The following is a 24,046-nucleotide window of genomic DNA, read 5'->3' as shown; positions in this document are numbered from 1 at the left end:
CTGGGGGAAGTTAGCCTTTATGTTCCCTCCCGTGTATCAATACACTTTTGTCCCTTTTTTTAAAAACTCCTAAAACTAATTTTGAATTGCACGAGCCACTCTGTTGCTTATGCCAAGACTTTAACTCTCATTCCAGCCCATTTGATATACATATATTAGGTTTGTTCCACAAGCTACTGGTAGAAAAACTCGATTAAAGTTCAAACTGTGAGCATATATCAAAGAAACTCTAAAACTTACTTGTGGAACGCGTATGTGTAACTCGAAGTGACTTCGAGTAGCTTGTCGAACAAGCCTGTTATTGGCTTTTCCGCATTAAGAAAGCGATACTATACAGAAAAGATTGGCGCTTCCACATTTGCTAGCGTTTCGCCGACCTTCTCCTTCGATTTTTGGCGTGCGCCTTGATTTTGTCACACAAAGAGGAGGGGCCTACAGTTTTATGCCGACTCCGAACGGCGATTGTATTTTTATGCCATTGCCTGCTACAATACAGCGATACTATCATCTCTCAATAAATGATTGACTAACATAAATACATAATAACCAGCTGATGAAATTGGTTCTGTAGCCGAATAGTTTTAGATCTCGACACTTACCAAACTCCTACCTTTCGTGACTTGTACGCCATGCGGACTGCGCCCCTCGTGCGGATAGCCGTGAAAGGAGGGTTAAACTGCTGGGATTATTATTATTACTATAAAGTGTGTTCGAAAATTTTTTAAAGGATGAAAATGTATGACTCCGTTAGAAAAAAAGGCGGGAGTACTAGGTACTCATGAAATGTGATGAGTAAATATATGCGTACGGCAAAACATAAAAGTATGTTTGCATAGAAATATATGTAAAATCAATTAAAGCTCGTTTGTTATTAACCTGTTTACACAGGGAAATCTCAGATTATGTGCCGTTAAATTAGTTGTACTTGTTATTCTCACAACTCAAGGAAAAGTTAAGTTTCTGCTCTGTGGCTCTCTGATCACTTTTTTTTGCTTTACATATTAAGCAATATGCTGACTGTCACACTTTTAAAAACACATAGTAAACACACAATTTTATTGTTAATAGATCTTCGAAATACTGGCGCGGCATTTAGGGATGTGAAAAAGAAATCAATGTAAACATTTTCGTAAAAATCCATTTCTTTGACACAAATTTAGCAGCTACTAAAAAATCTTAAAATGAAGTTAAAAAATCCAAAGGTAAAACAAAACACGTAAAATAGTTCAGAAAAAATGCAAATATTCCATAAAAATTCAACTCTGGGTAATAAAATAGTAGCTACTTTTAGGTAAATACAAAAAGTCAAAAAAGTAAAAATACTCACTTTAAAACATGTGACGAGTTTGGGCGCAATGACCTTCTCACATCAAACTCTGTATAACTTCTCGTTGTGAGGGTCACACAATAACTGAGTGGTTTTGCTGTAAAAGAGAACTTCAAAACAGGCAGTTAGCGAGCGTAAGTTAATGGTATGAATAGGCACGGCAAGATAAAAGAATGTGCTCATAGATCAGTTGCGCCCCTTCGTCGTCCTCGCTTTCTATCTTCCAAGGCGAATTCCTATATTCTTACCACGAATTCATATCGTCGCTCCCAACAAAGAGTAGCACATCTCAAATTACCGTGGAAGACTAGCACATTTCACTATTCGCGTCGAAGACTAGCACATTTCATTATTCGCGTCGAAAAGTAGCACATTTCAGATTTTCGCGTGGAAGACTAGCATATTTCACTATTCGCGTGGAAGAGTAGCACATTTCAGAATTTTGCGTGGAAGAGTAGCAAATTTCAGATTTTTGCGTGGAAGAGTAGCACATTTCACTATTTGCGTGGAGACTAGCACATTTCAGATTTTTGCGTGGAAGAGTAGCACATGTCAGATCTTTGCGTGGAAGGCTAACACATTTCAGATTTTTGCGTGGAAGAGTAGCACATTTCAGATTTTTGCGTGGAAGACTAGCACATTTCAGAATTTTGCGTGGAAGAGTAGCACATTTCAGATTTTTGCGTGGAAGAGTAGAACATTTCAGATACTCGCGTAGAAGAATAGCGAATTCATATAAAGTGGTACTAGCAGCCGTACAAAAACCAAACATACGTGTATGTAATAATTATTTCTCCTCGACTAAGCTGAGAGTTTAATGTTGTGTATGGAGCTTTTCGGTATTTTATTACAAATAGAATAAACGTTTATTTTCCTCCTACTCGTTTGGACGCATATTCGCGTCTTCCTCAGGGAATCTATTTATAAATACGAGAAACATATATGTGCATTAGGGTGGTCCAAAAATGCATGTGGAAAAAGTAAAGTCGGAATTTTTATGCTCTCACCCCCTAGGATTGTTCTATACCTAAAAAATATATCCCTATTTTTTATTTTGAAATCAAAAGATAGTTAGAGGTCGCTCAAAGCGCCTAAAGTTTCCCATGTACATATTTTATATTGGGAAAAACACTTTTGGTTGAAATGGTATATAATTCAAAAGAACTATTTTTCTATAGGAAAACTTTTTCCATCTGCAGGATTCCCAATAATAATACCCAATTGTTTATTTAACCTTTTTTCATCGCAACTATAATTTGTAGGTCCGCCAAAAACCCAAAAAACCCCGAAAAATGCAATGGAGGACAAATAAAAGATCGTTAGTATTAAAAAATTTTTAAATAAATAATTGGGTATTATTATTGAAAGTCTCCTGAAGAGAACCAGAGTTTTGTGATCGAAAAATATTGATTTTCAAAAACTTTATACCATTTCTACGAAAAGTTGTTTTTTCCCATAAAAAAATACATGGATAACTTTGAGCGCTTTGAACGACCACTAAATATTTTTTGATTTAAAAAAAAATATGGGTACACTTTTCTATATACAACAATCCTAGGGAGTGAGAGCATTACAATTCCGACTACTGTTTTTGGACCACCCTAATGTACATGCAGTCATATCAAAAGCACCTCATTTCAAAGTGATATTGTTTTCCACTTATTTTTATTTACTTATTTTTAAGAATTTTCATTAAANTGTGATATTGTTTTACACTTACTTTTATTTACTTATTTTTAAAAATTTTCATTAAAATAAAGTTCATTCTCTGAAGAAGTCCATATAAACCCATGATTCAATAATAGAAAGGTTTTGTAATAAAACAGTCTTCTCGCTCCCACACATAAAATCGGCTCCTTTACTTGTGCATAATGTTGCTTACTCTAGAGTTTCTAGTGATATTAGTAGTAAAACCAAAAATTCTTCATACTAAATATTCGTTGGCGTCACCTTCGTTTGCGTAATTTTCTAGAACAAGTGTAGAATAGCGTAAACGGCTATAAAATAACCAAAAATGCCGATTGATAGAACTTTTTACGCTGATTTCAACGATACCAAATTTATTTGTCACTGGTAAAAAAAGAAGATATAAGAGGTTTATTTGTATTTTTTATTATCACTAAATTGTTGAAACCCAAAAGTAGATCATGATAAAGTATGTAATATCGAATTAAAGATAATAACTTGTACTTTCTAAATTATATAAAATTCTTTACCATTAATTATGCAGTTTTTTCAAAAAAGGTTATTTCATGAAAAAATAATATTTCTTGGATTTTTAGTGGTTTTGGTTTAAAAATACAAAAAGCTATAAATTATGTACATCAGCTGAAGGTCAAACTAATTACCTTTATTGTGACGTCATTAGCTGTTTAATCGGTTATAAAGCACATAAGATATTAATATTTAAAATATCTAAAAACTGAACTTTAACCTTCTNATAATAATTCTTCGTTTTTTAGTGGTTTTGGTTTAAAAATACAAAAAGCTATAAATTATGTACATCAGCTGAAGAACAAATTAATGACCTTTATGGTGACGTCATTAGCTGTTTAATTGGTTATAAATTACATAAGATATTAATATTTAAAATATCTAAAAACTGAACTTTAACCTTCTAGAACCTCTTCATTTTTTACTTGCGCCAAATCATTTTGGCATGGCTGAAATGAGCATAAAAAGTTCTATTGATCCGCATTTTTTGTTTTTGCATAGCTGAACGGTCGGCATTCTAGATTTCTTCCCGGAAATGACGAATAACTTAAATCAAAAATGCATATTTTTATGTATTGTTTAGTATTTCCATTAAAACACCAAATATATTGCAAATTCGCATAGAATTAATAATACACATTTTACTTCTAATTGTATACTTTGCGTACTTTTTGTAGTACCATTCTACTACCGTTTTCGCAAAATGCGATCACATTCTTCCCCTTTCTCCTACTTCCAAAATACAAATCTAGATAGAGGAGTGTCAAATTTTAGCTGTCACAAATTACACAACCTTGTATTATTGAATCATGATATAAACCCAAATTTAAAACTTTATAGAAAACTAAAAAAATCTAAAAATGTTCATCCAAATGTCAAATAATTTTTTTCTAAGAATTTTTTGAGTATATAGATTTGAGGCCCTTTCAATTTTATTGCAATAATGTGCAAGTTTCAGGTGGCTAAAAAATTTCCGTTGTTGCGGTTTTCTCTCATATAAAAATAAATTGTGTTTATTCGTTATATAGTAGCAAATGCGACAAAAATAATCAAAGGATATACCGTCGGAATTTCATGAATTTTATAATAGAATTACACAAATATAAAATAAGCACTTGAATTTCCAATATAAATTATGCTTTTATGATTTAGTTTAAATGTGCTACTCTTCCACGCAAACATCTGAAATGTGCTAGTCTTCCACGCAAAAATCTGAAATGTGCTACTCTTCCACGCAAAAATCTGAAATGTGCTAGTCTTCCACGCAAATAGTGAAATATGCTACTCTTCCACGCAAAAATCTGAAATGTGCTACTTTTCGACGCGAATAATGAAATGAGCTAGTCTTCCACGCTAATAGTGAAATGTGCTACTCTTCGTAGGGACCGACGATATATTCTTGTGGTAGCAATAGTACAAAATCATAAAATTACCTTTCATGGATCTGAGTAAAAACTTAGCGCATAAACTCCATTTCGTGTATAATTGAAATCATGAAATGATGTTCATGCACTCAGTTTCTACTCAAGCGCATGAAATGATTTCACGAATTGGCCCACGCATAATGGTAGTAATGGGGCTTTCGCACGAGGCGATTTTGCGTTCAACTCACGCAGGGTTGCACGAACAAAAAATATTGAATGGCTAAAAATATCAAAATATAAGAAAATATCAAAATATTCGCCAAAAAAAGGCTTTTTATTGTTCAATTTTGCATTCTACTTTTGGTTTAACGGCCTTTCAACTAATTACTTTCAACAAAGTTGGTCGCCAGCCAACATTTACCCTTTCAACTTTTTTTCGTGCAACCCTGCGTGAAGTGAACGCAAAAGTTGAACGCAAAATCGCCTCGTGCAAACACTTTTTAAATGACAGAATGAATTACAGCAAACATATCATTTTGACATAATGGAAGCCTTATACGTTGCGATCGTTGGGTCAGATCGATCCGCAATCAAGATGAGTATTTTGCCCACAAACATTGCAATTTTGCGAGCAGTCTCATTAGAAAATCAGATTTTTATAATTACATAGTTTCGGCTTACATTTATAAAATTCAACGTAAGCACGTAAATTTTCGGCTGAGTTATCCATTTTGGGTTATTTATCGAACAAAATAGAATGAGTTTGTTCAACGTGGCCATTAATGTAGCGACGAGTTGTGCTACTTGCCAGAAACTCAAAATTTTTTGATCTTTCATACAACCAAGACACAAATTCACTCAACAGGCTCATAAACAGTGCAATCTAGAGCAAAACATCACCAAGTTGGACCAACGGCCGTTATGGCTTTCTTTAAGGAACACCGGTGCGTAAATTTCAACTGCTTCTTATATGAGTTGGCCTTGCTATCATCCTCACATATGAGTGTTCATCAGAGTATATCAACGAAAGACGAATTCACACAAGGTGATAGCGGCAGCACAAAAACTATAATTTGTACGCACAATGACAAACATGAACAAATGTACAACAAACATATAATTTTTGACAACTAGTACAATTCGCATTGATATCAACGAGCAGCGTTGCTAGTAGCTCTAATTAGACTTGTTTTCGTTTGTACTACAAATGTGCATATATACACGAACACAAACATATGCACATACACGCAAACATATGTACATACATACAAATATATATACAACCATTCAAACATATGTACATGCATGAAAACATTGCTGTCCATAGGTACATACATGTATGTATGTCCATCAGTATATCAACGAAGCCCGTTTGCTTCGTCATACATATGGGTAAGGCTTCCTCAAGTGGGCCCCGAACTTACCAAGATGAATATTTTCAATGCCATTCAGGCAGCGCCGAGTTGTGTAGTCGAAAAGTACAATGTGTAAATTTTGTTGCAAAATTCTAAATAGTCTTTTTTTATTAACAATTGAAAATTTTTTAAGTGTTTTGGGACTTTTTTTTAAGTAAGTGTCCGAATGAAAAAATTTGTTTGGGTGCAGATTTAAAAAACACTAACCTATACAATGAAATTATTTGCGTTACAAATATATTTTTTTTGCTTTTCAATAATTTTTTTATGAAAAATTTAACATTTAAGCGATTTCTGCGCCTCGTGGATGAAAAATTTTAACAACAAATTATGTAATAAACATTTCTGCATTTATCTATGAAAAAAATTCGTGCATTTCGATATAGTTTGGTTGGAATAAATTTTTATTTGCCAGCGTGCGCGCCTGACTTCCGCAGGCACGCGAAATTCGGGCATGAGAAATAAAAGTGGAACGATTGAAACGTTCATTTCTTTATTGCGCAAGAAGTCAACGCGGATTGCGCGCGATCCAGTCACGAGAGTCGGGCCCGCATGCTGGCAAATAAAAATTCATTCCAACCAAACTACACCGAAATGCACGCATTATTTCATAGATAAATGCAAAAATGGTTATTACAGAAGTTTGTGCTCAAAAATTTCGTCCACGAAGCGCAGAAATTGCTTATATGTTCACGTTTTCATAAAAAATTATTGAAAAGCAAAAAAAAAATTTGTACCGCAAATAATTTCATTGTATATTTTAATATTTTTTAAATCTGCACCCAAAAAATTTATTCATTCCGAAACTTACTTTTAAAGCAAAATAAAAATTTCCAAAACACTGCAAAAGTTTTCAATTGTTGATAAATTTTTTTTGATGGAATTTTGCAACAAAATTTACACAGTGTACTTTTCGACTACAAAACTCGGCGCTGCCTGAGTATAATGAAAAATATTAATCTTGGTAAATTCGGGGCCCACTTGAGGAAGCCTTTACCCATATGTCCATACAAACATATGTACATATGTACGATTGGATGTGGTTACATAAAGCACGCTTGTTTCATTTATACTGTCGCTTTGTAAAGCCATCACACGTCGCTTTCTTTATTTTTCCCCCTTCTTTATATTATGTATTCCTTATTACTCATGTAACATTTTTAGTTTTAAAAATTTCACTCTCTATTTTTTCGATACTTCTTAATACTTTTATAAATGAAAATAATATATTTCAGTCCCATAGAATTTGTTTTGATAACTTTTGATTTTGAAATTTTAGAAGAAGCCATTATAAATAATTTATGGGATTGAAAATGAAAAGCGTGGGCACAAGTAATAGACCGGAATAGATATGAAGAGTAATATGTATAGCATTTTCAGTTTAAATGAAACCATTTTCAAATTAAGCGAAACCTTTTTCAAATTAAATGAAACCTTTTTCATGTTAAGCGAAACCTTTTTCGAATTAAATGAAACCTTTTTCATGTTTATCGAAACCTTTTTCGAATTACATCAAACCTTTTTTAGATTCAGTGAAACTTTATTCAAATTAAATGAGACCTTTTTCAGTTTCAATGAAACTTTATTCAAATTAAATGAAACTTTTTTCAAATTAAATGAAACTTTATTCAAATGAAATGAAACTTCTTTTTTGGATTACTTTGAATTAGCTGTTACGTGTTGCTCTCCCTTACGGTCAAGGCATGTTGAATACAGTGTTGCCGTTTCGGTCCAATTGGACCAAAATTGGTAGTTTCACTTTTTAAAATAAGGCTTTGGCAGGTAGGTTGGTTTGTTGTGGTTTTCGAGGGGTTTTGGTAACCAGGCAAATGATATAATTTATTCATTTTATAAAACTTCAAATATCTCTGTTTTCGGGAGTACATGTAAAGGATGATGTGAAAAGGAAAAGAGAAATGGGACATGTCAAAATTATTNTTATAAAACTTCAAATATCTCTGTTTTCGGGAGAACATGTAAAGGATGATGTGAAAAGGCAAAGAGAAATGGGACATGTCAAAATTATTCTTTAACCGAAGTTGAATGTTGCCGTGATTAGACTGTGGCCTATTCCATAGACTTTGTTTAAGTTAGAAGAAAATAATTAGACAATTGTTATGCAAATGCCAAATTTTATATTTCGTTTCAGCGAGTGAGTGAGAAGGGAGAGTATTTGTACTTTATTTCCCTCTTCTCCNCCATAGACTTTGTTTAAGTTAGAAGAAAATAATTAGACAATTGTTATGCAAATGCCAAATTTTACATTTCGCTTAAGCGAGTGAGTGAGAAGGGAGAGTATTTGTACTTTATTTCCCTCTTCTCCCTTAAGAAAATAATAGTTGACAGCTTTGAATTCGTGTAGCAACAATACAAATATTCCCCCAGTTAAACATCATAATCGGCGTTATCGACTCACTGATATAAGTATGGCATCGATAACGATGTGTAACTATCAGTTAAGGCTCTGTTACGTACGTGTTTTTACGTAGAATTCGAAAACCAACAGACTTGTACGTATGTAATGCTGTGCGTTGGGTAACAGCTTACACGCGAAGCTCATTTAACAGATTCCTTCCCAAGCAATGCCAAGTATGCATAACAGAGCCTTTAGTGTTAGCCAGACATGGTGCAAACGGCTCTTAATAGGTTAAGTTGATTTCCTGTTCTTTTATTACAAAAAGGTTTAATACTTAATTTGAATAAAGTTTCATTTAATTTGAAAAAAGTTTCATTTGGTTTGAATAAAGTTTCATTGAACCTGAAAAAAGTTTCATTTAATTTGAATAAAGTTTCATTGAATCCGAAAAAGGTTTCATTTAATTTGAAAAACGTTTCGCTTCATCTGAAAAAGGTTTCAATTAATTTGAAAAAGGTTTCGCTTAACCTGAAAAAGGTTTCATTTAACTTGAAGAAAGTTTCATTTAAACTGAAAATGCTATATATGTATGTATGTAGGTATAAGAATAACGACCGCTTAAAATCGATCTCAAATTTGTACTTTCTCTGTAGAAATTTTAGGTCTATGTTATATAGTTTTACTATTGTCGATGAAATCTAATCTTTTGTATTGTATGCGCTCCACGTTTTTCATTTTCAATCTCATAAATTGTTTATAATGGCTTTTGCTAAAGTTTCTAAATCAAAAGTTATCAAAACAAATTTTATTGGAATCAGTATTATTATTTTAAAATTTTTAGTCCATTTATAAAAGTGTGGTATATTAACACTATTTAGAGTACAATCGCGGCCTACTATACACGGTGTCCTTGAACCAGATTCAAATGAATCGGTCAGTGTTAGAATACGTGAAGTTCAAAATCATGGCAAGTGCCGATTTCAAAAACGGTAACTTTTTCGATTTTCAGGTAGATTTTTCGATAAGGTTCTCGATGAATAAGTATATATATTTTACATATATACAAGTCGATTGTATACATATTTATACATATATGTGCAGGCATGACTATAGGGTGGGGCTGTTCCCCGGATTTTTCCTTAAAATTAGTTGGAAGACAAAAATTATAAAATTTTGTTAAATTTGATTATTTAATAGTCACATAGCTTTTATAATATCCAATAAATGCGAAAGCGCATGCCTAGATACACATGCAGTTGTGGTAAGGTCATTTCCCTGCAAGTCAAAACAACCGCCAATCTGGCCTAATGTGAAACATAGAACAGGTCCGAAGTTAACACGTGTTTTCTAATTGTTGTCATCGTAATGATTTTCCCAGGTTCGCCAAATATTTTGAGCTCGAAACTGTAGAGCGACCTTCATAGAGATTCGAGGTTATTTACAACAGGGGAAATTCAGAAATCAATAGAAGACGACGACGATAAAAAAAGGCATTCTCCATGAAAATACTTGGTATATGGTTTATATTATGAAGTGAAAAAAACAACTAATAAAAGAACACCTAAAAAATCATAAGTATTTATAGTTAATCTTTTGAAGCCAGATAAAAGTAGGCCGTTATAAGTGGACCAAAAGTTGGCTATTGTATTGTTGACTACGAAATTCTCCACAGGCTATACACGCTTATACATATCGAGCCCTAACCGCCAAAATAACGTAAGCGACTTTTTTTTAATAATTATTATTATTTTTTTGATGCAGAAATGCATCTGAATGCCCTAGGAATATTTCTGGAATAAAAACAAAATTTTGAGAAAATGTCGTTTACGTTAATTTACCGGCTCGAGCTCGATATTTAAAAAATTACTCATATGAACATGAATTTTGTCTCCGTTCGTTTGCTGATTATACCGAACCGATTTCCAAACCAAGATCACCTTTGGAAAGGCATTTTTCTGTAGATGAGCACAGTTTTTNCATAAAAACTCATATGAACATGAATTTTGTCTCCGTTCGTTTGCTGATTATACCGAANAATAATTATTATTATTTTTTTGATGCAGAAATGCATCTGAATGCCCTAGGAATATTTCTGGAATAAAAACAAAATTTTGAGAAAATGTCGTTTACGTTAATTTACCGGCTCGAGCTCGATATTTAAAAAATTACTCATATGAACATGAATTTTGTCTCCGTTCGTTTGCTGATTATACCGAACCGATTTCCAAACCAAGATCACCTTTGGAAAGGCATTTTTCTGTAGATGAGCACAGTTTTTATGGTTTCAAAATTGGTGGAAAATTACGGCCTAAACCGTCGTTTAAATATTTCCGTATTTGTGTATAGATGTTGCTGCAACATGTTCAAATTGACATGTTTCGCATGTTGTTTCACTTCGGATTTGAAATTAAGCTTTGAAATAAAGATAAATATGAAGATGAAGCGGCAGTTGGTTGGTTGGGAGTAAATTGTCAAATTCAAGGGGAATAATGCACATGGAAATGGTTCTAAGCGGTTTAGCGGGTTGAGAATAAAAACAAAAACAAAGATGCCTAGAGATACAGGCAAAAACGAAGATCAAGGCAAATTTAAACACTTTAAGGTAAAACACTTTAAGGTATAATAATCGATTAAATAATTGATTCTTTTTATCGATTTAGTAGTTTATATTGTTATCGATATGTACAATAATCGATACTGATGATTGTTACATCTATCGATGAATAAATCGATTTTGCAATCGTTGTATTTTTCTATATGTTTATGGATAATGTTATCACATCACATTATATCACATGATATGATGAGACATCATATTATATTACATCACATAATATGATATCACATCACACGATATCACGTGACATGACATCATATGATATGACATCACATGACTTCACATCACACGATATGACATGACATCGCATTACATAACGTGGCATCACATGATATGACATCATATGGTATGACATCGTATGACATGACATCACAGAATATGGCAGCACATGACACGACATCCTATCATATGACGTAAAATAACGTCACATCTTATCATCGAAGTTTATAATTATCGAAATTTATCCATGCTTATTAAGTTACCACAACGTATCGAATTATTCAAATTGATCAATGTTTATTAAGTTGTCGAAATTTATAGACACAGAAACTTAGTTGTCGAAATTTACGGATAGCTATCGAGCTATAAAAACNGTTTCGCATGTTGTTTCACTTCGGATTTGAAATTAAGCTTTGAAATAAAGATAAATATGAAGATGAAGCGGCAGTTGGTTGGTTGGGAGTAAATTGTCAAATTCAAGGGGAATAATGCACATGGAAATGGTTCTAAGCGGTTTAGCGGGTTGAGAATAAAAACAAAAACAAAGATGCCTAGAGATACAGGCAAAAACGAAGATCAAGGCAAATTTAAACACTTTAAGGTAAAACACTTTAAGGTATAATAATCGATTAAATAATTGATTTTGTTATCGATTTAGTAATTTATATTGTTATCGATATGTACAATAATCGATACTGATGATTGTTACATCTATCGATGAATAAATCGATTTTGCAATCGTTGTATTTTTCTATATGTTTATGGATAATGTTATCACATCACATTATATCACATGATATGATGAGACATCATATTATATTACATCACATAATATGATATCACATCACACGATATCACGTGACATGACATCATATGATATGACATCACATGACTTGACATCACACGATATGACATGACATCGCATTACATAACGTGGCATCACATGATATGACATCATATGGTATGACATCGTATGACATGACATCACAGAATATGGCAGCACATGACACGACATCCTATCATATGACGTAAAATAACGTCACATCTTATCATCGAAGTTTATAATTATCGAAATTTATCCATGCTTATTAAGTTACCACAACGTATCGAATTATTCAAATTGATCAATGTTTATTAAGTTGTCGAAATTTATAGACACAGAAACTTAGTTGTCGAAATTTACGGATAGCTATCGAGCTATAAAAACATGTGGGATTAACGAAATTTGTCAAGTTAAAGAAATGTATTAAGCTATCGATATTTATTGAATTATCATTATTTTAGACTTAACGAAATTTATCGAGGTGTCGTAATGCACTGAGTTCTTTCAACTTACAGAGTTATCGATAATTATTGATCTACTGAAATTGGTTGGTTCAACGAAGCGAAGTATATGGAATTTTCAAAATATATCGATTTATCGAAATTTCAAGGTTATATAAGCTTATCGATTTATCACTCCTAACACACGTCCTAACAGAGTGTAACGAGTTATCAAAATGTTTAGATAGTTTTCGAAAAATGTGGAGATGACAAAAGTAAAAATTTATAAAGGTATCCAAAGTGTTTAAATTTTTGAGTTATCGAAATTTATCGAGCCATCGAATTTCACAATTATCGAAATTAGTCGAGTTAACGAATTTTTTTGAGTTATCGGATTTTAGAGTTTTTGAAATTCATCGAACTATCGATTGTATCAAGTCATTCATATTTATCGATAAAGTGGAATGTATCGGGTCAGTTCTAAGTCCTGCTGAAGTTAAAAGACCTTCTAAGATAAAAAAAATTTTAGTTTCGTTTTAGTTCCAAAGCAGAAGATTTTCCGGTAAGTTAATTTGTACCGTATAAGTTTTGCTACGTGTTAAGTTAGAAACCCTCTCCAAGGCTCCTAAAAACTAGAAAAACTGTCGAATTTCGACAGTAACTGGCACTCCCTACTGTATATTGATACGCTAACATAAATTTTGTCTCCGTTCGTTTGGCGATTCTACCGAACCGATTTCAAAACCAAGAACACCGTTGGGGAGGAAATTTTTCGTAGATGAGCAGAGTTGTGTATGGTTTCACAATTGGTTGAAAATTACGGTCAAAACCGTCGTTTCAACATTTTCGTATTTGTGTATAGATGTTGCTGCAACATGTTCAATTTGACATGTTTCGCATGTTGTTTCACTTCACATTTGAAATTAAGCTTTGAAATAAAGATATGTAAATATGAAGATGAAGAAATAAATGATAACGATGAATCCAAAAAAAAAGAAGGCAAAAGTGAAGATAAAGACGAAAATGTAGACAATGACAGATACATAAGAATTAGGGTAACTGAAAGGCTAATAACATTTCTTGAATTTATGAAGTGAAACTTCTTTACGGCAGTTGGTTGGTTGGGAGTAAATTGCCAAATTCAAGGGGAATAATGCACATGGAAATGGTTCTCAGCGGTTTAGCGGTTTGAGAATAAAAACAACAACAAAGATGCCTAGAGGTACAGGCAAAACCGAAGATCAAAGTAAATCTAACACTTTAAGGTAAAGGTGAAGAGGAATATGCAAAAATAAAGATAATATGAAGAACAGGATGAGGATGAAGATCGATATTGTTATCGATATAAAACTCGATATTTTTCTCGATAAAATAATCGATATTGTTATCGATAAAATAATCGATATTGTTTTCGATACTGTTATTGATTAAATAACCGCTATTGTAATCGATATAATAACCAATATAATAATCGATATTGTTATCGATACAATAATAGATATTGTTATCGGTATAATAATCGATTAAATAATTGATTTTGTTATCGATTTCGTCATTTATTTTGTTAAAGATATGTACAATAATCGATACTGATGATTGTTATATTTTTCGATGGATTAATCGATTTTGCAATCGTTGTATTTTTCTATATGGATATTGTTATCGGCATTTTTATCGACACAGTTATCGACAGGCTTATCGATATACTAATCGGAACATGGAATGTGATCACATTACATNGGATTAATCGATTTTGCAATCGTTGTATTTTTCTATATGGATATTGTTATCGGCATTTTTATCGACACAGTTATCGACAGGCTTATCGATATACTAATCGGAACATGGAATGTGATCACATTACATGACATCACATAACATTTTATCACATGATATGAAGAGACATCACATGATATTACATCACATAATATGATATCACATCACACGATATCACGTGACATGGCATGACATCCTATCACATCACATAAAATCACGTCACATCTTATCACGTCGTCGCACCTCATCTCATCTGTGTGAGTAGAAAAAGAAAACGATAAAAGCAAAGATGTGAAAGATAAAAACAAAGATGAAGACCAAGGTAAAGTTACCGATTTCAAAACCACAAACACCATTGGAAAGGTAATTTTGTAGATGAGGAGAGTTTCTATATATTTGTGTATGGTTGTTTTTGCAACCTGTTCAATTTAAGCTGTTTCGCATTTTGTTTTACTTCGTATTTGAAATTAAACTTTGAAATAAAGATAAATATGAAGATGAAGAAACAAGTGATAACGATGAAGACAAAAAAAAGGCAAAAGTGAAGACAAAGACGAAAATTGAGATAAAGGCGAAAATGGAGGCAATGAGAAATACATAAGAAGTAGGTTAACAGAGTTGAAATTTTCAGATAGGAATAGAAATAAAATCAGCCCTAAAGGTTACTGAAATTTATCGAATCATCAAAGATTATAATTATCGAAATTTATCCATGCTTATTAAGTTATCGCAACGTATCGAATTATTCAAACTGATCAATGGTTACTGAGTTGTCGAAATTTATAGACACAGAAACTTAGTTGTCCAAATTTACGGATAGAAACTTAGAAACTGCCACCGATAACCACTTAAATTATTTTTCGATTTGATGAACATTGCTGCAATCGAAGCTCTCCTAATCAACCAAAAATACTAAAAAAAAATTTCACGGATAACTTTTAATAAGAATAGTCCCTCGATTTTTTGAAACCCGCTTTGAATCGCTGCACGTCCATTGAAACACTTCTCTAACAACCACAATTTGGAATAGCAAAGCTCTTACAAGCATCTCAGGAAGTACAGCACGATGTAATACCAAATTTTAGTTGGGCGGTTCACCTATTGTACCAGAACTCTAAGTCTACTTTTAAAAAATGGATTTGTCCAGATCCCCAGCCTGCGGTGGGCACTCAATGTTACGAAAACTGATATTTTTCTTTGAAAAATATTGGTTTAAGAAGAAAATTTAAGACATTGATCTAAGAAGTAAAATTATTCCTATTTTTTCTGTTACATAACTAAATGATTTATTTTTTCAAATTCCTAGCTGCTATGAAAAATTGAAGTTTGTGAGCGTAAACGTTATAGACTTAACTAAATTTTTTAACTATAAGTTCCATTTAAATGTTATGTAAGAAAACATTTATTGACATTCTAAAATGGTCTACTATAGTAGGCCACGCGCTTGCACTCTATTGTTAAAAAGTTTATTTTATTTTATTTATGTATCTTAAATACCTGGCAGCACTAGATTATCAAGTTATACAAATGTAATCATAAGTGGCCGTAGCTACATAATCAAAAAAAAGCATCACTATTGGCTTAATACACGTTGTGTTAAAATGAAACTTTAAACACTATCATTTCTCGGTATCAATATAACCATTAATAATGTAAAAAGTGTACTGAAAAATATTAGATTTGTATTCTGGTTATTAATATGATGAGGAAAAGCGCAAGTTTTATCCTTAACAATATCAAATTGAGATCAATATTGTCTTTTTGGTTACTTTTGGTTTCAATATAACAACGAAAAATATTTCAATGTAACAACGAAAGCTATAATTTAAATAAGATGATTAATGAGGAAAATAGATATTCGAAAGATTCACGTTGATGGCTAAATAGCATCGTCCTGATGTCAACTTTTTTTTTTTAACATTCTTATTTTTTGTCTAAAATGATTGTATGTATGTATCAATTTTGAGTGAGTAAGCTTCAGTAGTTACTAAAATATCGCAGTTTTCATATTTCTGAAAGTAACCGTTGTATGGCAGGTAGGCGAGGTTATTGCCCGATTTTATCCATGTTAAACACCATCCGTCCTACGCTCAAATAAGTACAAATACCGAGTTATCGTCCGTACAGACGGACGGACAGACAGTCACCGCTTAATCGATTTTTTTTTTCATTTATGTTTACATTTGTCTGTAGTCTATAGCTATCTCGATTCGTTTTGGCTGTTACAAACAACTGTTATGTGATAATACACTTGTGCACAAGTGCGCTCGGGTATAAAAACACATTGCCGTATTTTCTGAATTTGTTATCGATGAAAAATGTAAATGAATTTTCTCGGTACTTCTTGTTACATAATAAACTTTTCGCAAGCGTAAGCCATGGTTGTCGTAAATTGGGATACCGATTGTCAGTGGGTAAAAAATATACAGAATAGCACTACAGATCTTCAAACGGCTTCTCAGTTAAACGTACGAAACCACACTAATTTTAAGAACTTTGTTAGGTAGCGTTATATTAACTGAAAACTAGTATAATTTATTCCGCTCTATGTGTATTTTCAGTCCTGGTATGACTACAAACTGCGTTGGGAGCCTAAAGAATATGGTGGAGTACATATGCTGCATGTACCCTCTGATCACATTTGGCGACCGGACATTGTTTTATATAACAAGTAAGTAGTTAGCATTCTAAAAACTGTTTATTATATACAGGCAAAGGTTCTGTCGTGAGTTTTTTCAACATATCTGAAAATTTTTTAAGACGCTGATCCCAAGTAAATAAGAATAGATTGGCGCTTACACATATGCTATTGTTTGGCCGAGCTTCTGCTCCGATTTGAGGCGTGCGCCTTCATGTTGTCACACAAAGGGGAGAGACCTATAGTTTTACGCCGACTCCGAACGGCGATTGTATTTTTATGAAAAGCTGTTTTTCATTCCAGAAATAAACTCGGAGGTTTGCCATTGCCTGCCGAGGAGCGACAGTTATTAAAAAAAAAAAAAACATTTTTGTTTTTTTTTTATGTTTTTTCATGTTGGGTTGAACCGATCTTGAACCAAGGCCCTGCGGAGTGGAAGCGCGTACTGCTAACCACTAGACCAGAGCGGGCGCCATTCCAAGTAACTAAGGACCGATAAATGGGCATTTCCCCAGAAATAAAAATAAAAATGATATAAAAATCTATTTGTAACTGACATTGCTCTAAAAAGTCTTGCTTTTTGTAACCGAAAGCAAAGGTATGATAAGTATCATTATTTTCATAAAGAATTACGGATTATTCTATTAAGCCTTGTTCGTCGGTCCATCTGGGCGTACGATTACTCGAATACAAATTCAGATACTTCAAGGAAAGTCCACAGAAGCAGCGTTGCAGTTCTAAATTCGTTTAATTACCCAGAAAAAAATCCAATTTCCTACAAATCCCCACTAAAATTTTCAAATTCCCCACAAACGAAATAAAAACTTTTAATTTTAGTCTCATTCCCAAAGCTATGTATTATCCTTCAAATAAATTGTAATATATTTTATTTATTACAATTCTCTGCATCTTTTGTTTATTAAGTATTAAATAAAATATTAAATACATATGTATTATAAAACAAAAAATTGCTTATTAGGGAATGAGTAAAATTATTGTTTATGTGATGGGTTGAACGGCGTAACGAAAACTAAACCAAACTTAACGAAGAGAGCGGCTCTATTGTGAAGTTCGACACACTGACATTAAGCACTTCGCAGCTAGTCGTTCATCCACTGCGCTGATATACGCGTCAGTAGGTTACGTTTCTAGTCTAAGCAATCGAAATAAATTAATTATAAAAAACGCAAGCACCTTGCAGTCTTTACAGTTTAAAAAATTAAAAACTCACTTTTATTACAATGTGAACTATAAAGCATAAAATATTGATATCAATTGTTTTGAACTTTTCATTTTCGGTTTAGTAGTATTGAATACTGCCAATCGCAGGACTTTAAAATCTAAGAACGCTCCCACGCTTGGTTTTCCGGTAAAACTAATTTCGTTTTGCTATCTTATGGCCTTATAACTAAATACTTAACTTATAAATAATACTATACAAATTTTATTGAGATGCAAGCTATTTTCAATAAAAAACTATTGTAGGAAAACAAAAATAACACTGTGAGAAAAATGTTAGGGGTCAGTGATCGGGAAGGGTTCAAACTACCGGGGAAAGTTATATCGGTAAAAAAGAAGTTATACGTGTCCCGGCGTTTCGCTGGGTCACGTCTAGGAATCGAGATATATCGATTTGAAGTTAGCAACTATCATATAGGGGAAATTTTCACCTTTTTGTCTTTTTTTTTACATAACTCGAGAACCACTAGTCAGATTTTACTCAAAAAAATTTAAAAAAATTAAAAATTACAATTCCTTTAATCTGTTCATATAACGTTTTTCTATATAAACAACAGTTTTGCCGGTAAAAATAAATTAGGCAAAAATAATTTTTTTTCTTCATACATTTATTTTTACCGGCAAAACTGTTGAGTATATAGAAAAACGTTATATTAACAGATTAAAGGAATTGTAATTTTTAATTTTTTTAAATTTGTTTGAGAAAAATCGGACTAGTGGTTCTCGAGTTATGTCAAAAAAAAACCACCAAAGGTGACAATTTCCCCTAGATATATATATATTTCCTAGACGTGACCCAGCGAAACGCCGGGCTACGTATAACTTGTTTTTGACCGATATAATATTTCCCGTTGATTTCATCCCATCCCGATTTTGACTGTCGTAATTAAAACAAAAATGGTAGAAGTGATAGCTATTTCGGAAATCACCACATTTCCTCATCAGACTTCTTTCAGTGGGATTCGGTCCAACGACCCCAGCCGACTCAACCAGTTGCCTACGCACCGTACTAAGGCCGCCTTGTAAATTTTTGTTGCTTTTTCCACTTTTTCATTTATGAAGCCAACTACAATCAAGTGCAGCTATTCCAGTGCTATTTAAACTTGATCATGTGGCTGTTGGTTTTTCTTAATAATTCTATATTTAGAATGCTTAATTTTACGTCTGCTCGTTCTTAAGTTATTTTATGGCATTATAAAAATTATACTCAACAATTTTTATTGAGCTTCAGGCCGTTTTCATGCTTCTCCACAATATCTTTTCATTGACAAAGAAATTTTCATTAAAGCAACAAGAATTTACAATGCAAACATAGCACGGTGCGTAGGCAACTGGCTAAGTCTGTGGGACCGTCGGTTCGAATACTACTGAAGGAAGTCTGATGAGGAAATGAGGTGGTTTCCGAAATAGCTTTCACTTCTAATACCATTTTTTCAAAATTATTGTAGCTTTTCCACAATAGTTTTTCATTGAAAATTACCTCAAGCTCAATAAAAATTGTTGAAAATAATTGTTCTAAGGCCATAAAATATCAAAAACAAATAACTTAAGGACTGGCACACCTATAAGTTAAACATTTTAATAATAGAAATGTTAACGAAAACCAGCAAAATCAACAACCTCATAATAGTGGGAAAAAGCAACAGGAATTCACAAGGTGAACTTAGCACAGTGCGAAGGCAACTGGCTGGTGGGATCGTCGGTACGAATTCTCCTGAAAGAAGTCTGATGAGGAAATGTGGTGATTTCTGAAACAGCTATCACTTCTACCATTTTTTCAAATTATTGTTGCTTTTCCACAATAGTTTTTCATTGAAAATTCCCTCAAGCTCAATAAAAATAGTGGAATATAATTGCTATAAGGCCATAAAATAGCAAAAACAAATAACTTAAGGACGAGCACTCCTAAAAGCTAAACACTCTAAAACTAGAATTATTAACAAAAACCAGCAACCACGTGACCAAGTTTAAATAGCACTGGAATATCTGCGATTGATTGTAGTTGGCTTCACAAATGAAAATGTGGAAAAAATCAACAAGAATTTACTAGGCGAATAGCTATCACTTCTACCATTTTTTCAAAATTGTTCTTGCTTAGTTTGGTTTTAAAAGTTTAATTAAATCAAGATAGGGAACTTCCTATTCCTCTTAAACGAAATCTGTATACCTATAAATTATTTTTTTACTTTTTAGTTCACATTGTAATAAAAGCCAGTTTTTAGTTTTTTAATATATATATAATTTCATTTTCATATTTTTAGTATTAAATTCAATTGAATTTAAAACTCTTATATTGAATAGAATAATACTTGAAATCCGTCGTTGGAATTTTCATTCGTACTAAGATCAATTTAATTTAAAGCAAATCCTCTTCGTACTGTCTTTAGGTATATAACTTGATAATGGAAACTTCTGGATCCTTTAGGCGCAGCATTGCTAATATGGATACCCGACACATCCGGTTCATATCCGTAATCCGGCTTATTCTGCCGTTTTCCTGTTATCCGGATATCCGGCTGGATACCAGCTAAAGTTAGGTTTGGTTAAACGTGCAGCTCTGCAAAGAGTTGACTCGAAGTCCGCGAAGGCCCATGGGTCATTACCGCAAGCCTATCCCTACATGTCTTCGAACCATTTCGATTTTATGGTGAATCCAAGCAGTCCTTCCAGATAAGCTTTCCCAAGATATCAAGGTTTTCGAAGAAATGGTCCCCAAGAAACTTGAGGCGTTTTCCTCGAAGTGCTGGCCCCATTGCGAATGCCCAGTTTTGGACGGATTCTAATTCCTCATCCCTGCAGCTTCTACAGAAATCGTTATTCGGGGATCCAAACCTGGCAGCCATGCGGCCGATGGTCCTGTGTCCCGTTAGTATTCCTGTGAGAAGCCTAACGTTCGACTTTGAAAGCCTTAATAGACTCCTTATTCTTTGTTAATCGAGCCGTGACCAGAGCGATCGCGATACCCTGCAGGTTGCAGATTTTCCCACCTACCGTTGGTAGCTGCCCTAGTCAGTCTCTGGACTTCTGAAGACAGAAACCGCAGGGGAGGTTTCACGATTTGGATAGCTTCCGCGAGCCCTATCTCAGATCCCTTCCTAGGACTTTCGTGTGCTTCCTCATTTCCCCCAGTAAAGATTGATTATGTGTTGCTGCCGAGCTTGTGGGGGTCTTTGGCATTCTTTAACGCATATCGAGTTAGTCGTTGCCGACCCTGAGGCTTTGATAGCCGCCTGACTGTCAACAACGAAGGCAAGTTTAGATGAGGTTAAGTCAACCTTGCCGCCATATGGATTGCATATATCTCAGCCTAAAAAACATTGCAGTAATCTGAGAGTCTATAGGACTCTCTCAGAGATAACTCCTGAGAGAAGATACGAGATCCTGTTCCGATATCCATTTTTAAGCCGTCCTTAAAGATAGGTATTTCGTCATCGATGAGAACAATTTTAAATTCCCAGCCACTTCTGTCAGCAAAATGGATCTCGAAGTTTTTACTGAGGCCAATTTCCGTGACCTCATACTAACAGTTGCTGTACGCAGCCTCTTAAACGCACTGAGTCGTAGAGCGTTTTTAACTGCGATACTTTTAACATATAGGTCTATGGCTGAAATATCCAGCAGGGTCTCTAGCGACACCTTGGGCGTTGAATAAATCGCGACCGTTGAGCAAAGGCATGCTTGTCGTTGCACCTTTTGCAAGTTGAGTAGATGGGATTTGGTATCAACCGCCTGCCACCATACCAGCACGCCATAGGTGAGAATAGGTCCAGCTACCGTCGTATAAATCCAATGTATTATTTGCGGTCGCAGACCCCAGTCTTTTCCAATAGTAGCTTTGCAGGAGTAGAGCGCATTGAGCGCCTTCTTTCTCCGCACTTCGGTGTTCCTTTTCCAAGAAAGTTGAGAATAACCCCCAAAAGCTTTGCTTCTTTTGGCAATTTAAGATTTGCTTCATTGAGGGACAGAGGTCGGAAATTGTCTATTTTACATCGCTTTGTGAAGAGACCAATTTCGGTTTTAGTGGGATTGACCCAAAGACTGTTTCTTTCTGCCCACCCTGCCAGATCAGTACTTGCAGATTGTAGAATCTCGCTGAATGTGGAGAGGAATTTCCCCACGACCAGAATGACTAAATCATCCGCATAAGCAACGACCTTAGTGATTTTCGATGTACGGAGCAGGAATTCGTTTAGCACGAGGTTCCACAGTAGGGGGATAACACCCCCCTTTAGGGTGTGCCACGTGTGGCTTACTTCTGATGTTCCCAAGGAGCCATTGATGTTTGTGGTGCTCCACATATTGTCGATCCAGAGAGTGATCATTGGGTCCAGTCCTACGGCTGCCAGTGCATATTCCTTGTGATTCAGTGCTTGCTCTATACTCACAACAATCCCGTGCAGGGCTGTTTCAACCGACCTACCTTGACGGTAGGCATGCTGAGCCTCGCTGAAGTTCCCAGACCCGGAGATTTGTAGGGCTTGAAGGATCTGATAGCCCAAGCTATTTTATCTGCAGTGATTATTTTGTCCACTGGACTGCCTTGCCTGTGGGTACTAGGGTGTTCTGTCATAGGAGTTACTGTGTCCCCTGCGTAATTGCAGCCAGGGAAGTGGACGTCCATAAGGTGTTTCAAGGCTGCTTTCAGTGTGCCCTCCTCCTGGATTTTCCAAGAAACCGGGAAACCTTAGTTCGGTCGTCCACCACCTTGGGCGTCACTTAGAAGATTTGCTCTCGGGACAGGTTGCTATGTAACATTCGTTGAGAGACTTCGTTAGGCAGAGGACCGCTCCCTCCAATTGGTCCGCTGAAATTGGCTCCACCGTGTATAGGGGACGCGTTCCAGACACAAGCTGGCTGAATTTGTTCTAAATTGTCCTACGAGGATTTCGATAAGGTTTTTGTGTTGGTTTGCTTAGGTTAATGGAGAATACGATGCGACAGTGATCAGAAAAAAGGCATTTTATGTTGAGGTGCCAGCCTAGCCATAACATTGCTCGAGTTAGTTACAAGAGTTATATCTATAACCCCCTCCCGTATTCTATTGTAGAAAGTGCGGTGATAACCCTTGTTACAGATAGTAAGTTTTGTGGATAATAAGTAACTAAAGGTGACTCACCTCTATCGTTGATGTTCGACACCCTGTGGTGAGCATTGGCGTCACAGCCAGCCAGCATAATTATCCCTCGTTGCTCCACCCAGGCGGTGAGTTTCCTGAAGGATATTGACGGGGGATCGGGTGCATCGTATGGCATGTATAACGATGCGAGCATGAGATCGGGTGCTTCCCTCTGCTTCCACATTGCCACTCTCATGTCCGAAACGCAAAAACTGTAGGACGAGTAGCTGTGCAAAATATGATGTGGGTTTATGTTTGAAATATTTTGCTACTTTTTATTAACTTCTTCACCCACTTTGCACGTAGAATATGCATATATTATCAATTAATGTATTCAAACTTATACACAATATTTCTATTATTTCGTATTTTAACCAAATACTGTCCTCTAACAATCCATCTGCAATATGCCCCGTGTTGCCATATGGCAACGGCCGATATCGGAAGAACTACACTACTCCCAAAGTTTTAGTCATATTTTTTCCTTTACTTTAACGCTACT

At 34.4% G+C, this 24,046-nt stretch overlaps 1 protein-coding gene across 1 annotated transcript in view; it reads left to right on the top strand.

The window, feature by feature from the left end:
- LOC108360640 (acetylcholine receptor subunit alpha-like) overlaps positions 1 to 24,046 on the top strand; it is a 143,711-nt gene that overhangs the window by 7,879 nt on the left and 111,786 nt on the right. Inside the window, exon 3 of the mRNA XM_017613004.1 lies at positions 17,113 to 17,222. Within this exon, the coding sequence (XP_017468493.1) occupies positions 17,113 to 17,222 (110 nt within the window). The remainder of the gene's footprint in view (positions 1 to 17,112; positions 17,223 to 24,046) is intronic.

The sequence above is a fragment of the Rhagoletis zephyria genome, unplaced genomic scaffold (assembly GCF_001687245.7).
Source record: "Rhagoletis zephyria isolate East Lansing unplaced genomic scaffold, Rhagoletis_zephyria_1.1 Rzeph_scaffold_00599, whole genome shotgun sequence".
In the NCBI taxonomy this organism is placed as follows: Eukaryota; Metazoa; Arthropoda; class Insecta; order Diptera; family Tephritidae; genus Rhagoletis; species Rhagoletis zephyria.
This window is presented reverse-complemented; position numbering and strand designations above follow the sequence as displayed.